At 41.3% G+C, this 16,228-nt stretch overlaps 1 protein-coding gene across 1 annotated transcript; it reads left to right on the top strand.

Annotated features, from left to right (window-relative positions):
• The first annotated feature begins 9,871 nt into the window (after nucleotides 1–9,871).
• Nucleotides 9,872–11,608, top strand: LOC145391168 (uncharacterized). Its single transcript, XM_080265848.1, has 2 exons — nucleotides 9,872–10,071; nucleotides 11,325–11,608. Exons 1-2 carry the CDS (start codon nucleotides 9,891–9,893, stop codon nucleotides 11,579–11,581), a joined length of 438 nt encoding a protein of 145 aa, XP_080121974.1. The 5' UTR covers nucleotides 9,872–9,890; the 3' UTR covers nucleotides 11,582–11,608.
• The last annotated feature ends 4,620 nt before the right edge of the window (nucleotides 11,609–16,228 follow it).

The raw sequence follows: 16,228 nt of genomic DNA, 5'->3' as shown, positions 1-16,228 counted from the left end.
AGTACTGGAGGGGGTGAGAGAAATTCTGTTAGGGGAGGTAGGGAGGGGGGAGGGGAGAGAGAGGAAAGAGGGATGGGGGGAAAGAGAGGGAAGGTGAGAAGGAATGGGGCGAGGAGGGAAGGAAGGGGGGAAGGGGCAGATAGGAGAGAGAGAGAGAGAGAGAGAGAGAGAGAGAGAGAGAGAGACCGAAGACGCTGAGGGATGAGAGTTAAGCCGTAAGATAAATATAAGGGGAGAAGAAGAGAGAGAAAGGAGAGGAGAGGAAGGGGTAGGAAGAGAGGAGAGAGAGAGAGACAGAGAGACAGACAGACAGACAGACAGACAGGTAGTTATTTATCGTCATTATTTACCAGGAAGTTATTTATCAGGTAGTTATTTATTGTTTTTAATTATCAGGTAGCTATTTATTAATCAGGTAGTTAATTACCAGGTAGCTGTGTTTATTTATCAGGTAGTTATTTATTTATCAGGAAATTATTTACCAGGAAGTTATTTATCAGGTAGTTATTTATCAGGAAGTTATTTATCAGGTAGTTACTGATTTATCAGGTAGTTATTTATCAGGTAATTGTTTATTTATCACTTAGTTATTTATCAGGTAGTTATTTATTTATCTGGTAGTTATTTATTTATCAGGTAGTTAATTATCAGGCAGTTATTTATTTATCAGGTAGTTATTTGTTTATCAGGTAGTTATTTATCAGGTATTTGTGTTTATTTATCAGGTAGTTATCTCTTATATATTTATTTGATACGGTACCCACTGATAAAGGCTTTAGTAATTATAAGTATTTCTAGATAATGCATAAGAATTTTTTATTATGGCAGAAGTTATGATGATACACACACACACACACACACACACACACACACACGAAACTACATACACAAAGAATCTCTCTCTCTCTCTCACACTCTCTCTCTCTCTCTCTCACACACACACACACACACACACACACACGAAATTACATACACAAAGAACCTCTCTCTCTCTCTCTCTCTCTCTCTCTCTCTCTCTCTCTCTCTCACACACACACACACACACACACACACACACACACACACGAAACTACATACACAAAGAATCTCTCTCTCTCTCTCTCACACTCTCTCTCTCTCTCTCACACACACACACACACACACACACACACACGAAATTACATACACAAAGAATCTCTCTCTCTCTCTCTCCCTCTCTCTCTCTCTCACACACACACACACACACACACACACACACACACACTTTCCATATATAACTTGACGTACTGACAGGCGTGATGACAAGGCAAGATAATTAAGAATCTGACCGGACCTGGTGGTTTAGTGGGTTACGGTGCTTCAATATGAGTTTATGACTGCATTTTCGCGTAGAGAGAGAGAGAGAGAGAGCAAAAAAGATAACCTATCTGAAGGATGGCTGGGGCTTACTGCTCACATAATGCTACTCGGAAGACAAACTGGTCACTCTGAACCTAATTGTTTGAAGCAGCCTAGCCCCGGGTCCCTACGCTCCTGTTAAGGCAATATATGAAACAATAAATAAATAGATAAATGGAAAATTCTACTGTCTATATATCTATCAATCAGTCTCTCTCTCTCTCTCTCTCTCTCTCTCTCTCTCTCTCTCTCTCTACCTACCTACCTACCTACTTGTCACCTTGTCTCTTCCTTGTAGGTTACTTATACACTTTCTCTCTCTCTCTCTGCCTACCTACTTGTCACCTTGTCTCATCCTTCTACTTATTTACTTTATTCCCTCTCTCTCTCTCTCTCTCTCTCTCTCTCTCTCTCTCTCTACCTACCTACCTACCTACCTACTTGTCACCTTGTCTCATCCTTCAACTTACATACTTCACTCTCTCTCTCTCTCTCTCTCTCTCTCTCTCTCTCGCACTTCGACCTTTCCCGCCAGACCAGTTCAAGTGCCATTCCTTCACGGCTGGCTTTATTCTCTCGCTCTCTTCTCTCATTTCAAGAGTTTACGAGTTTATTATCTATAACGGAGAGAGAGAGAGAGAGAGAGAGAGAGAGAGAGAGAGAGAAAGTATAAAGTAGAGACAGATAGGTAGATGGATAGAGACTGATAGATATATAGACAGACATAGATACTTGGATAGATAAATAGATAGATGAGAGAAATGAGGTCTAGATGAAAGGAAGTGGGGTGAATGAGAGAGAGAGAGAGAGAGAGAGAGAGAGAGAGAGAGAGAGAGAGAGAGAGAGAGAGAGAGAGAGAGAGGGGGGGGGTAATTTAAGCCAAAAAAAAAAAGCGATAACTGAAGAAAGGCAGTGCGAGAAAGTGAGAAAGAACTAAAAGTAGGTGAAGAGACGCGAGATAAAGAAAGTGAGATGAGAAAGGCGTGTTGAAGGACTGAGAGACACAGGAAGATGACGCGTGAGTGATATTAAAGATGGATGGATGGATGGGTGGAGTCAGACAGATAGATAGACAAATAGACAGACATGTTAGACAGACAGACAGACAGACTGATAGACAAATAGATAGGCATATGTTAGACAGACAGATAGACTGATAGACAAATAGATATATGTTAGACAGACAGACAGACTGATAGACAGACATAGACATGGATAAGATAGATAGATAGTCAGACAGATAGATGGATGGATGGAGTCATTCATGAATATAAGCAAGACAGATACACAGATAACAGACAGACTGATAGATAGATAGATAGATAGATACAGGTGTACAGATAGAGTGACTGACAGACGGATAGATAAAACAGAGTGTAAGGCTGAAAGGCACGGGAGGATGGAAAGTGTTAAAATTGAAAGACATATTGAGAGAGAGAGAGAGAGAGAGAGAGAGAGAGAGAGAGGAGACAATTAAAGATAGTGAGACAGAGAGAGACAACCTGAGACAGTGAGAAAGCAAGAAACTCAATTGAAGATAATGAGAGAGTAAAACATTTAAAGATAGTGAAAGAACGAGAAACAGAATTAAAGATAGAGAGCGACGGAATTTGAGAGACTGAGACGAAAGGTGAAAAAGAGTATGCTGGTGGGAGGGAAGCAAGACACTGAGTTAAAGATAGTGAGAAAGTGAGACAATAAAAGAGACTGAAGCACAAGCTGAGAGAGAGAGAGAGAGAGAGAGAGAATAAACAACAGTGAGTCAGAGAAACCAAAACAGTAAGAAAATTAAAGATAGTGACACAGCATGAAGGATTATACGAATGACCGAAATAAAGATACGAAATATGAAAGACAGAGACAACGATAAAGATAGAGAACAATTAAAGATAGTAACAGGTAAAGCAAATAGAAAATAATATAAACACATTGAAGAACAGTGATACATCTGAAAAAATAACGATACATTCAGAAAAAAAGAAAAAAGAAAAAGAGAGTATGTATGAGAACGACAGTGGAACAGAACGAAAGAAACTGAAAGATAACTTAAAGATAAGAGATAATGAGTTAGAGTAAGAAAATTAAATAATAAAGCAAGAAATATAACGTGATAGAGAAATATAGATAAAGTGAGATAGAGAAATAAGGATAGATAAAGTGAGATAGTAAAAAAAGATAAAGTGAGATAGAGAAATAAAGATAGATAAAGTGAGATAGTAAAAAAAGATAAAGTGAGATAGAGAAATATAAAGTGAGATAGTAAAAAGATAAAGTGAGATAGAGAAATAAAGATAGATAAAGTGAGATAGTAAAAAAAGATAAAGTGAGATAGAGAAATAAAGATAGATAAAGTGAGATAGTAAAAAAAGATAAAGTGAGATAGAGAAATAAAGATAGATAAAGTGAGGCAGAAAAAAGATAAAGTGAGATAGAGAAATAAAGATAGATAAAGTGAGATAGTAAAAAAAGATAAAGTGAGATAGAGAAATAAAGATAGATAAAGTGAGATAGTAAAAAAAGATAAAGTGAGATAGAGAAATAAAGATAGATAAAGTGAGATAGTAAAAAAAGATAAAGTGAGATAGAGAAATAAAGATAAAGTGAGATAGTAAAAAAAGATAAAGTGAGATAGAGAAATAAAGATAGATAAAGTGAGATAGTAAAAAAAGATAAAGTGAGATAGAGAAATATAAAGTGAGATAGTAAAAAGATAAAGTGAGATAGAGAAATAAAGATAGATAAAGTGAGATAGTAAAAAAAGATAAAGTGAGATAGAGAAATATAAAGTGAGATAGTAAAAAGATAAAGTGAGATAGAGAAATAAAGATAGATAAAGTGAGATAGTAAAAAAAGATAAAGTGAGATAGAGAAATATAAAGTGAGATAGTAAAAAGATAAAGTGAGATAGAGAAATAAAGATAGATAAAGTGAGATAGTAAAAAGATAAAGTGAGATAGAGAAATAAAGATAGATAAAGTGAGATAGTAAAAAAAGATAAAGTGAGATAGAGAAATAAAGATAAAGTGAGACAGAAAAAAGATAAAGTGAGATAGAGAAATATAAAGTGAGTGAAAAAAAGATAAAGTGAGATAAAGAAATAGAGAGAGAAAGTGAGATAGTGTTGCTGTCGTCGTCGTCGTTGTTGTTGTTGTTGTAGCAGAAAAAGAAAATTAAAGACAGTGAGCAAGACAAATATTGATACAGACAGAGTGAAAGATAAACTCACATAATGAAATACTGCAAGTTAAACGAAAGCTACCGGTATATTAGAATGAGCTACTTGAAGACAGTGAAGGAAGAGTGAATTACCTATCAGTAAGCCCTTCAGTTAGGTGTTTTATTTGTCTATACTTGCTAAAGAACGTTTACTCTAACCTATGTTCCCTAACGCATGTATAATAATAATAATAATAATAATAATGTGGTAGTAGTAGTGGTGGTGGTGGTAGTAGTAGGCTAATATATGCATGGGAGTAGTAATGAATGCAACAGTAGTAGTAGTAGTAGTAATAGTACTGTACTGTAATAGTAGTCGTCGTCGTAGTAGTAGTAGTAGTAGTAGTAATAATAAATAATAATAATAATAATAATAATAATAATAATGGTGTCATCATACAAAAACCATCATAACCTATTTCCTATTTACCTATAATCCCAACTCCTTCACGCTAAGGACTAAATCGACTAAACAATTTCGAACAATTTCCCCGTAACTGGCGATCGTGAAAGTATATGACGTGTGTTCAAACTTAAAACCGCGTATTTTGAATTTTATCACATTTCTGCCTGAGATTTTTGGCGGGAAAATTATAATAGGTAAAACACCATAAACCTTAGCAATGGCGGTTAGTCTTCATCTGATGGAACTAGGCCAGCCTCTCAATCTGAATTTCAATATACCTTACTTATGAAGAAGGAACGAGTCTCCTTGGTTACCAGTCAAATTAACCCTCAAACCAATAGTAGTAGTAGTAGTAGTAGTAGTAGCTGCCAACACAAAGCTCCAAACGGAAAGTACTGCCTATAAGCACTCCACCATCCTCCTTTTGGGGATAGGGAGGGAAATGAGGGACTTCGGTATAACCAGGCAGACGACTCGCCTAGTTACCTCCGCCAAAGAAGCTGGAGGAGGTATTGTATTCACCCATGTTTGTTTGTGTGATTTTGTCCACACGATATCTCCAAAAGTTCTCCATGAATTTCAATTAAATTTCGTGGAAGAGTGGGTCATGGTCCGAGAAAGAATTAATTAAATTTGGGGGCAGATCAGGTTCCTGCAATGGCACTGGTGGAGGTAAGCGCTCCGTTTGTGCTAATTATATGTGCCACCACGTGAAGGCGTCCCTCTCAACACCAAGTGATAATATAACCAGGCACTGAGTGTAACATGTACTAATTTTTTTCTTTTTCTCTCCTAAAACTAGCTGGCTTCCAAATATGAAATGTGTGGGTAATATATGAAAAAGATTGCGTATTCCCTACATCTCGAAAATTAAATGATATACTGGAAATAAATGGGAAATGCTAGGCTATTCACTCCATGATTTCCCTAAATTAATGGATGTATGGGAATTGTAATGAAGAATGGTCGACTATTCACTATCCCTACATGGCTAGTGAAACGGAGGATATTCATTTCAAGCTGACTGTTCACCAGCCCACCCAATCTTCTAAGCCCTTTGGGGGATCCTGAAGGAGGTGACAGGAAGGCAGAAAGCAACGGTGGTCAAAATGGGTCAAATTCCCCTCAGTTTCGCTGGAAAAAAAGAGCTTATGAACTCACACTGAATACTGGTGGACAATACAGCCAAGCGGAGCGGCCGATCGCACTCGTCACCCCTCCATGTGCAGAGACACACTGAGCTCCCCTAAAGAGTTGCCACATCTAAATTACAAATACCGCTAAACTCTCAGAAAATCACTAAACTGTGTTAACCATATTACACTTTAGAAAAGTACTGGAACATTTGCTGAAATTTTTTGATAACCCTAAAGCTTTGTAAATCTTTCTAGTATACAGCTAGATCCCTTACTGCTAAACGTTAAAAATTGTCGCTATATGGAAGTTAATGCATTAATATTCATATCTAGCTAAAAAGTACTAAATTTGAATTGTAGAAAGTGATAAAATCACTATAATAGGGCCAATACGGCTAAAATATTTGGATTATCGCTAGGTTTCTTGTCTCTAAATATTGGCGAACCTAATTGGACCCAAAGGTGAAAAGAACGCTGAAAATAGCTACAGTACAGCGAAAACTTTGGAAGCATTTCTAGAAAACCTATAGATTTCTTGTAGTTAAACGTCAAAAGTGTTGCTTAATAGAAGTGACTGTCTCAAGTCTAGCAAAAAAGGCGCTAACTTGGCAATCCTGCATCCACTATAAGCGCGCCGCGCCGTCTCCCACGACTTGATATATCGTTTATTTAATTTTACTATTATTATTATTATTATTATTATTATTATTGTTATTATTTGAAGTGGGGCGTTAACCATCCACTCATTCATAGTACTGCTATCATTAGGTGACTCTGAGTGACATGCCTTGGAGATCATTTCTTTCCTTGGGTGGTAACCATACAACCAAATATTCGCCCTGTGTTTTAGCGGGTTAAAGAGCTCCAGTCATGAGGATGTACAGCTGAGAAATGGCTGGATTTTTTAGCTCAAGTTTGGATTTTATTGCTACTCAAGGAAAGGCGACGGGTCACTAAAGGATAGCATGATGGATCTCTCTCTCTCTCTCTCTCTCTCTCTCTCTCTCTCTCTCTCACTACCATTGGAGGGAGGGCAGTGTGATGGCGGAGAACAGCGGCAAAGGAGGTTTGTTTCCAGCCGTCTCCTGGGGGAATAAAGGTGTATGGCTAGATACAGACAGACAGACAGACACAGACACAGATAATTAGGCAGTCAGACAGATAATTACAGACAGACGGACAGACAGATAATTACAGACAGACAGATAGATAATTAGGCGGACAGACAGACACAGACAGATAATTAGACAGACAAACAGACACAGATAATTATACAGTCAAAGACATAATTAGACAGACAGACATAATTAGACAGACGGACAGACAGCCAAATAGATAGATAGATAGATAGATAATTAGCAAGACTGTAAATGCATCCAAAATAACGATAAATGAAGGACTTTTTATTACACAGAAAAAAATAATGGTGAGTAGTTGACTGCTGGGTTGTGTTTACCGTAGACTTTCGATAATGTGCGTGTGGGGGTACAGTACTTAACGCCTCTTTTTAGCGATTTATTATGAGTATTACATAATGATTCACCGTTTCGTTACTTATTCATTTATTTTTTCATATAGTAGTAGTAATAGTAGTAGAGGTAGTAAGAGTAGTGATAGTAGTAGTGTCAGTACAGCGATAGTAGGAGTAGCAATAGTGGTAGTAGCAGTAATAGTAGTAGTAGTTGTTGCCCCAGGTTCATCTGAAATGTGAACCCAGTGGACTACAGGCTTAAATTCCCCGTCTGCAGTCCACCATCGTCCTTTTGGAGGATAGGGAGGGAGTTGAGGGACGTGTGTATAACCAGGCAGTGGAGCCGCCTGGTTATATCAGTGCCACCACGTGAAGGCGTCCCTCTCCACCATCTCTCTCTCTCTCTCTCTCTCTCTCTCTCTCTCTCTCTCTCTCTCCATTTATTTGTTTTTTATTTATCCCTTGCCTCAAATGCGCTATATGCAAAATGAATCGCTATGAAAAAGGGATTACGTATTTTCCGACTCTCTCTCTCTCTCTCTAAGCAATTCCGAAGGTCAAGATCACAGGGACATGCAAATAATAGACCCCTCGGCCAGCTGGAGCATAGACAGGAGCATAAATTGGGGCATAAATGAGGGCTGGAGCATTATCTAGAGGAATAAGTAGCAGTGAAGCATGAATTAAGGTATGAGTTAGGGCTGGGGCATAAAGTAGACACTGGAGCATGAGATGGAGCATAAACGGGGGCATGAATGAGGCCTGGAGCATTGACTAGGAGCATAAGTAGGAGTGGAGCATGGATTAGTGTATGAGTTAGGGCTGGAGCATAAAATAGGGCATAAATAAGGACTGGGGCATTGTCTAGGGGTTAACAGGAGCATAGGCGGAGGGCTGGATCATGGAGTGGAGCGTGTAGGGGCGTTTGATGGCAGTGGTAAGCCCGTAAGCCAACAAGAGAGATGGTGGGGTGGGGTGGGGGGTTAATTTGCAGTGTTGCTTTTGTAGTTGTTGTTGAGTAACCCCAGTTTCTCTGGCCGAGCGGACCCGTTAACTGCAGGCATGCAATCGTTCATGAAGAGACGTCCTGTCGATGATCCCTTGCCACAGACAGCGCCCCGCCATAGCGAGGCGCGGGGAAGAATGTGGAGCTTTATTCCTAGTTAACTTGGGCACCATAGTAGGCACATCACCCCGTGTATTTTCAGTATAAATACGGTGAAGGTCACTTGGTATAACCCTGTATGTTTTAGGATTATTGGAATCCTAGTGGGGTACAAGGATAGCCCCGACCAGTTTGTTGTTGGGGGGAATTTAGCCCCCCACATCCCCCCAGGGCCTACGCCGATGGGTGGGGGGAGGGATGATCCGCAGACAACAATGGCCGCCAAACCCCCCGCCATCACTCTATTGACATCAAAGTTTGACGGATGGCCTCTCTTTCTCTTCTTCTTTTCATTTTTTCGTCTATACACTCAGTGCTCTGCCAGTTTTAAACCTTTATATTTTTTTTTTTTCCGTGTGTCGTGAATTGCCGGGTATATGAGTCAGGTTTATGGCAGTGATTCAGAGGCTTACCTATGTATGTATGTGTGTATGTTAATCTGTTTTGGTGCATCGATCAGGTCAAGATCAAAGGTCACAGGTCAGGGTCAAAGGTCACAGGTCAGGGTCAAAGGTCAGGTCAGGGTCAAAGGTCACAGGTCAGGGTCAAAGGTCACTGGTCAGGGTCAAAGGTCACAGGTCAGGGTCACATAACAGGTCAGGGTCAAAGGTCACAGGTCAGGGTCAAAGATAACAGGTCAGGGTCAAAGGTCACAAGTCAGGGTCATAGGTCATGGATCAAAGTGCTAACACTTTCCCACTCCTTATTTATTTATTTCCCCTCCCTCTAATTCCCAAGAAAATACTCACACCTGCCATCTCACATTCACTCTCTCTCTCTGTCTCTCTCTCTCTCTCAGGGCAATTAACAGAAGCCAATTAGCCAGTTGACCCGAAAGGATTAGCAAACATGTGTACGTAAATGATTTCGTTTCATTCCTCTGCTCGTTCCTCAGAAGACCATTTTAAAATTGGACTATTGTGGAATGAAACAAGGGAATGTATCCACCGAGGAGACCCATTGCTAAGCTACTTTACCTTTTTAAATCCCAGGGTACACACGGGGGACGAGAAATTGCGAGATATGGCGGGAGACCTCAAAGGGGGCGAAGGGTATATAAGGATCTGTCCGGGCGACCCTCATTCAGTTGAGTGGGAGACCTAGCTCGAGAAGGACATCATGATGCGGTGCTCTCTGGTCCTGCTGGTGGTTGTGGTGGTTGTGGTGGTGCAGGGTCGTTACGCGCCAACCAGAGACCACACTCCTGATTGGCTGACTCTGATCTCCGGCAAGCAGCAGTTTAAGGACGCTCGCATTCTCTACTCGCTCCTCAATGACCAGGATCAAATCGAGAAGAGAGGTGAGGTCTGGAAATTAGTAGTAGTAGCATTATTATTATTATTATTATTATTATTTTTATGTTATGATTATTGGGTTTTGGGTTTTTCGGCACACACACACACACACACACACACACACCACACACACGCACACACACACACACACACACACACACACACACACACACGCGATTTTTTTTCTCGTTCGTGTCCTAATTTTTTCGATCATACAACGTCCAACTCTCTTCCGCCCCATCAAGAGCGTAGGGACCCGAGGCTAGGGCACCCAGTCTTGATACTGAAGGGAAGGTGACACTACAGTACCTACCTACATACACATAGACATACATACATACATATATCCATTCATACACATATCCATCTATCCATCCATCTGATTATGCAAACATCTTTCAACTTAATCCTTGTCCTCCTCAACGCAATCCTTATCACCCCTTAACTCAATCCTTATCACCCCTTAACTCAATCCTTATCCCCCCTTAACTCAGTCCTTATCACCCCTTAACTCAGTCCTTATCACCCCTTAACTCAGTCCTTATCACCCCTTAACTCAGTCCTTATCACCCCTTAACTCAGTCCTTATCACCCCTTAACTCAATCCCTATCACCCCTTAACTCAATCCCTATCACCCCTTAACTCAGTCCTTATCACCCCTTAACTCAGTCCTTATCACCCCTTAACTCAATCCTTATCACCCCTTAACTCAGTCCTTATCACCTGAGAGAGCGATGGTGGACTGCAGGGAGGGGGGACATCACAATCCTGTCACTACAAACACTACTACTATCCCACCACTACAAGAAGTCCCCCAGCACTGGAGCACATGGCCTGGAGACAGCAAGAAAGAAAGAAAAATATAAACAGTGGTGTACCTGAGGGAGGGAAGGACCTAGGGGGGGCCGGGTCCCTCCAGTCAAACCCCTTGTCTTCCCCCTGCCCAATCGCCGTTGAATTTTCGTTTCATTAATGCGTTCACTCCGCGTAACAGTGGGTCCCCCTCAGATTAAGGCGTCCCCCTCCCCCCATCTGTGAAATTCTGGCTACGTTTGTGACCAAAAACACGTTACCTAACTGAAGAGGTTAAAAAAGTACTGTATCTTGATTTAAAATGGCTCGACAGATGACAGAAGAGTCACAGTGGCGGCAGACTGTCGCATTTTACTCCTGCTGAACCGCCACACATTTCCTTTTAGCACTCTGCCTGTCCCTCTCAATTTTGTCTTCTCTTTTTCATACTTCTCTTTTTTTCAGACATGGTAGGATTTGACAGCAGTGAGAAGGTGTTTGAGGGCTTCCAGCACCCATTCTACTATCACCAGCGCCAACAACAAGCCGAAGGAAGGGAACCCGTTGTTTTTAGTCGTCTTGGTGCCCTGGCTTCTTCGGGAGGGGCGCGACGAAACCTCCTTCAGGCTCTCCCACTCCGGCGCTCCCTCAGGAACACGCCCGACTCACCCCAGGCCCCTTCGATCCCCAGGAAAGAGGATGGGATTTCTGAAGTAGCCTAAAGATAAAATAGCATTACTACTACCATTTATCTCTCAGTTTAGCCACCTCTCCCATCCCTGTCTCTCTCTCTCTCTCTCTCTCTCTCTCTTTCTTTCTCTACTGAGCTACATGAAATAAACTGCAAAAGGACGAAAATCTGTGCCAAGTTAAAGAATGCCAGCTAAGATGAAGAGAAGATAACTGAGTAAAGGATTAAGTAGTGACCATTATGCCTAAATAAATAAATAAATAAATAAGAATGCTACATTTTCAGTGTCTCCTTCCTGTTCTAAATTATGGCTCGAAAACCTCAAGTAAAAAGAAAAGAAATTATTGCGGGAGGAATGGAAAATTTATATTAGGTGTTATAAAGAGAGCTAAAGTGTCATATGGAGAGATAGGGTGCCACATGGAGAGATAAGGTGTCATACAGAAATACAGTGTCATGAGAGATAGTGTCATAAGGAGAGATAGGGTGTCACATGGAAAGATTAAGTGCCATTCCAAGGATATTCGTCCATCACAAGGGTATTCTTTCAGCCCAGAGGAATTCCTTCAACTCAAAGGAATTCCTTCAACCTTAGGGGATTGCTCGGTAAGGGAGGGTGTGGAGGGGTGTGGAAGGGGCGTGGAGTGGCGTGCAAGGGTGATGATGGCTTGTAGGGAGCAGACCCATCTTGGCCTCAGCGTATGTGAAAAGTCTGAGGCCAAATACCAGCTGGATGGTCCATAAACCCAGCGCCACCACCACCGCCAGCGGCTGCATCCACAGGTATAGGCCCACCACCACCTGCATATACCTCCCCAGCACCCACACCAGCCCACTCCCCACCCCACTCCAGCCCAAACCCACCAGCTCGCCAAAACTTAGAATCTCGTACTGCGCGCCCTTCAAAACATCGTCTGACTCTGACGCACCACCATCGTCTACTCTGGCTTCGTCCCACACTGATCTTGACTTTCCCCCATCGTCCAATTTGATCTCGTTCTATTTTATTTCTCTGCCATTCTACAGTTTTGTTTCATTTGATTCCTATTCTGACTCTCCCCCACCGTCCAATTTTGTCTCGTAAGATTCTGACGCCCTACCATCGTCCAAATCTGATTTCCCTCCATTTTGCCTTTCCCATTCCTCATCATCAACACCATCATTCGAAAGCGCGGGATTTTTGCTATGTTTTTCTGCCTCATTATTTATCGTATTATTTAGCGAATTCTCTTCCTCCCTGGCTTTCTTTCCCCCTTTTACCACCTCTGTTGATCTTTTCAGCAACTCTTTCAGCTCCTTTGCCACTCTCACGAACTCTCTCACCTATTTTTCGGCTCGTACATATTCATTTTGGTTTTCTTTCCCTTTTAGCTCTCTCTCCCCCTTCTTTATCTCTACTCCTTTCTCTTTTGGCTCTAACTCTTTTTCTACTTTATTTTCTTCTCTCATATTCTCGATTTCATTCATGACGCCTCCTCCCTCCTCAAACTCTCTCTGTTCCTCTCCTCTTTCTTCTTGTTTTACCTCCTTTTCAGTCGCTTCCGTTTCTTTTTCATTTTCCGTGATATCAAAAAGGCGATAGTCTAACTGTGATTGATTTCCGTATTCTTCTAAATCTGAAATACCTTCTTTTAATTCTTCCTCATTTTCTTTCATCTTTTTCGTCTCTCCTGCTTCCAAGATGTCAAAAACGCCATATTCTAATTCTGATAGATTTTTATTTTCTTCTGATTTTGAAAACCCTTCTGCTACTTTTTCTTTTGATTTTTCTTTCGTTTTCTCTTCAGCATCTTTTAAGTCTTCCAAAAATGTTCTAAATTCATCTGATATTTCTTCGTTACCATCTCTCCCCTCCTCACTATCTGTCTCATCCTCCTCCTCCTCGTCACTGTCTACCTCCTCCTCCTCCTCCTCGTCACTGTCTGCCTCCTCCTCCTCCTCCTCCTCGTCACTGTCTGCCTCTTCCTCCTCCTCCTCCTCTTCACTGTCTGCCTCCTCCTCCTCCTCCTCCTCCTCTTCTTCGTGAATAGCATCAAACCCCCACTACCCCAAGACCCTCCACTTCCCACCATCATCATCGTCACCCCTTCCCTTCACGCTCCAGTTCCCATACGCGGAGATGGGGAGGAAGTTGGGGGCTTCTTGGATAGCCCTCTTCCCCATCCTCCTCCCCAACCCCCTCTCCCCCTCCAGCATCCTCATCTTCCTCTCCCTCTCCCTCTCCAGCCTCCTCCTCACATCCCACTCTCCCTCCATCCAACCCCTCCTCTCTCCCGCCTCCCTCCCTACCACCCCCCTCTCTCCCTACCTCCTCCCCACCCCACTCCCCGCCACCGCCACCCCCACCATCAAACACACGATTAGTCTTTTCATCTCTGGGAAGAATTAGATTTTTTTCAGAGTGTAGAATAAATAGCAAAAGAAAAGGGGTTAAGATAGGGTGCTGAGGGGGTGGAATAGGGGGAGTGGGATGGCTCCTTCGCGTGGTGGCACTGATATGACCGGTCGGCTCCACTGCCCGGTTGCACAAACGTCCCTCAACTACCTCCCTATCCCACGAAAGGAGGACGGTCTACTGCAGGAGATAGGGAATTTAGGGAGATTTAAGGGAATTTAGGGAGAGTTCGAGAGATTTATTAAATTTAGGGAGCTGAAAGGAATTTAGGAGATTTAGGGAATTTAGAGAAATTTAGGGAGATTTAGGGATTTTGGGGAGATTTAGCGAATTTAATGAATTTAGGGAGATTTAGTGAATTTAGGGAGTTTATGGAGATTTAGGGAGATTTAGGAAGTTTACGAAGATTTAGGGAATTTAGGGAGTTTAGGGAGATTTTGTGAATTTAGGGAATTTAGGGAATTTAGGAGATTTAGGGAATTTAGGGAGATTTAGGAGATAGGAAATTTAGGCCTGCAGCTTCACATGAGTCTGAAAAATAGGAAGCCTCGCAACACATCATCCTCGTTCACTCTCTCCTTCTCAGCCTCTCCCTCCTCTCCTCCCCTTCCTCCTTACCTTTATTCCCACCTATATGAGATCTATCTATCTATCTATCTGTCTATCTATCTATAACCAGACACCATCCTCTCCATTCCCTCTCTCCGTCCAACACCACCACCCTCACTCACGCCTCCCTCCTGCTCATCCTCGGCCTTCCCCTCCGCCTCACCCACATTCACCTTTTTAGGCCCGTCTTCTCGTCTGGTAAGGAAGCTCCCTAGCACCTCTTCCTTAGCGATTTATTTTTGAATATGGCTGGTTACTATCCCTTTGTACACTATTTATGCAGAGTATGGCAAAATAAGAAGGATTTATATAACACGAGAAAAAGCAGTAAGGTGTAATTAACAAAATAAATCGGTTAGGAAAAGGTGTTAGGGAGTCCCCTTATCCACTTAGAGGGAATGGGGAATGAGAGACTGTGTGTGTGTGTGTGTGTAAGGGAGGAGGAGGAGGGGTAGACCGACGTTGGGATGGAGGGATGGGGTGGAGGTATATGAATGAAGAAGAGAGAGAGAGAGAGAGAGAGAGAGAGAGAGAGAGAGAGAGAGAGAGAGAGAGAGAATCTATCAAAAACTACTGAAATGGGCAACACACTCACCCACACAGGATACCAGCTCTCGGAATCATGGCTCTACCTCATTATTATTATTATTATTATTATTATTATTATTATTATTTATCGTTCTATCAATCGATCCATTTCTAGCTACCTATCTATGTTGCTCTATTTATCTGTCTCTGTCTATCTATCTATTAACATTTGATTCTTATTCTGTCGGACTGTTTATGTAACTTGTAGTATACCTCTCTCTCTCTCTCTCAGGAAGTAATCAACACCTATCTTTTCCTGCCTAAGTGCTTCGTTAGGCGCCATTGAAACGCTCTAGTACAATACGGGACAAAAAAAAAAAAATTCTCTCTCTCTCTCTCTCTCTCTCTCTCTCTCTCTCTCTCTCTCTCTCTCTCTCTCTCTCTCGCTTGAAAATATTTCACCCTCCCTTCCATCTACTGAAATATGTTTATAGCCTTAGAAAATGTGTTGGCAAAAGACATTATGACAACCAGAAGAAATTTTTACGGCTTAGTGGAGCATGGTTGTGTGCCATTTCATTCAGTGGTGCAATCATGATAAATTTGAAGACATCTATCCGTTAAGTATTCATTAATCCATTTTTTTTGTTTTGGTAGTTTCATAATTTCGACTTATCATTTTATCTGAATTAATTAGTTTTACATGGTGTCTTTGTTAAACAAGATTTCTATTCCATTTCACCAAAAAAATCAAAAGTAAAAAGATGTCTACAGGTAAATTTTGATACAGTAGGCTGGAAATGACCAAATTAGAGAACTTGATCCTGGGTAGTAATATTTTTCATCAAAAATTTCCCTGAAATGGAGTTTTTCTGGAGATATTTAACAATAAATGATTAACATTAGATGTTTTTAATGTAGTATTTGAATAAGAGTTGATTATTATGTGAGTACTCTGGCAAGTCTGAAATTAAGAACGTTTATTGTCAGTAGCGTAACATCATAGTTCCCAAGTTAGCTTTTTCTTACTATATCTAGCGACAGTCACTCATTTAGTGACCATGAACTCTAGGAGATATTCTGGAGACTTATTAAAAATTATAACGATATGACAGAGGTTTTTAATTGTTTTATAACAGGTATTTT

Source organism: Coenobita brevimanus, chromosome 17 (genome assembly GCF_032717465.1).
Source record: "Coenobita brevimanus isolate Jiangsu-jjx chromosome 17, ASM3271746v2, whole genome shotgun sequence".
Taxonomy (NCBI): Eukaryota; Metazoa; Arthropoda; class Malacostraca; order Decapoda; family Coenobitidae; genus Coenobita; species Coenobita brevimanus.
This window is presented reverse-complemented; position numbering and strand designations above follow the sequence as displayed.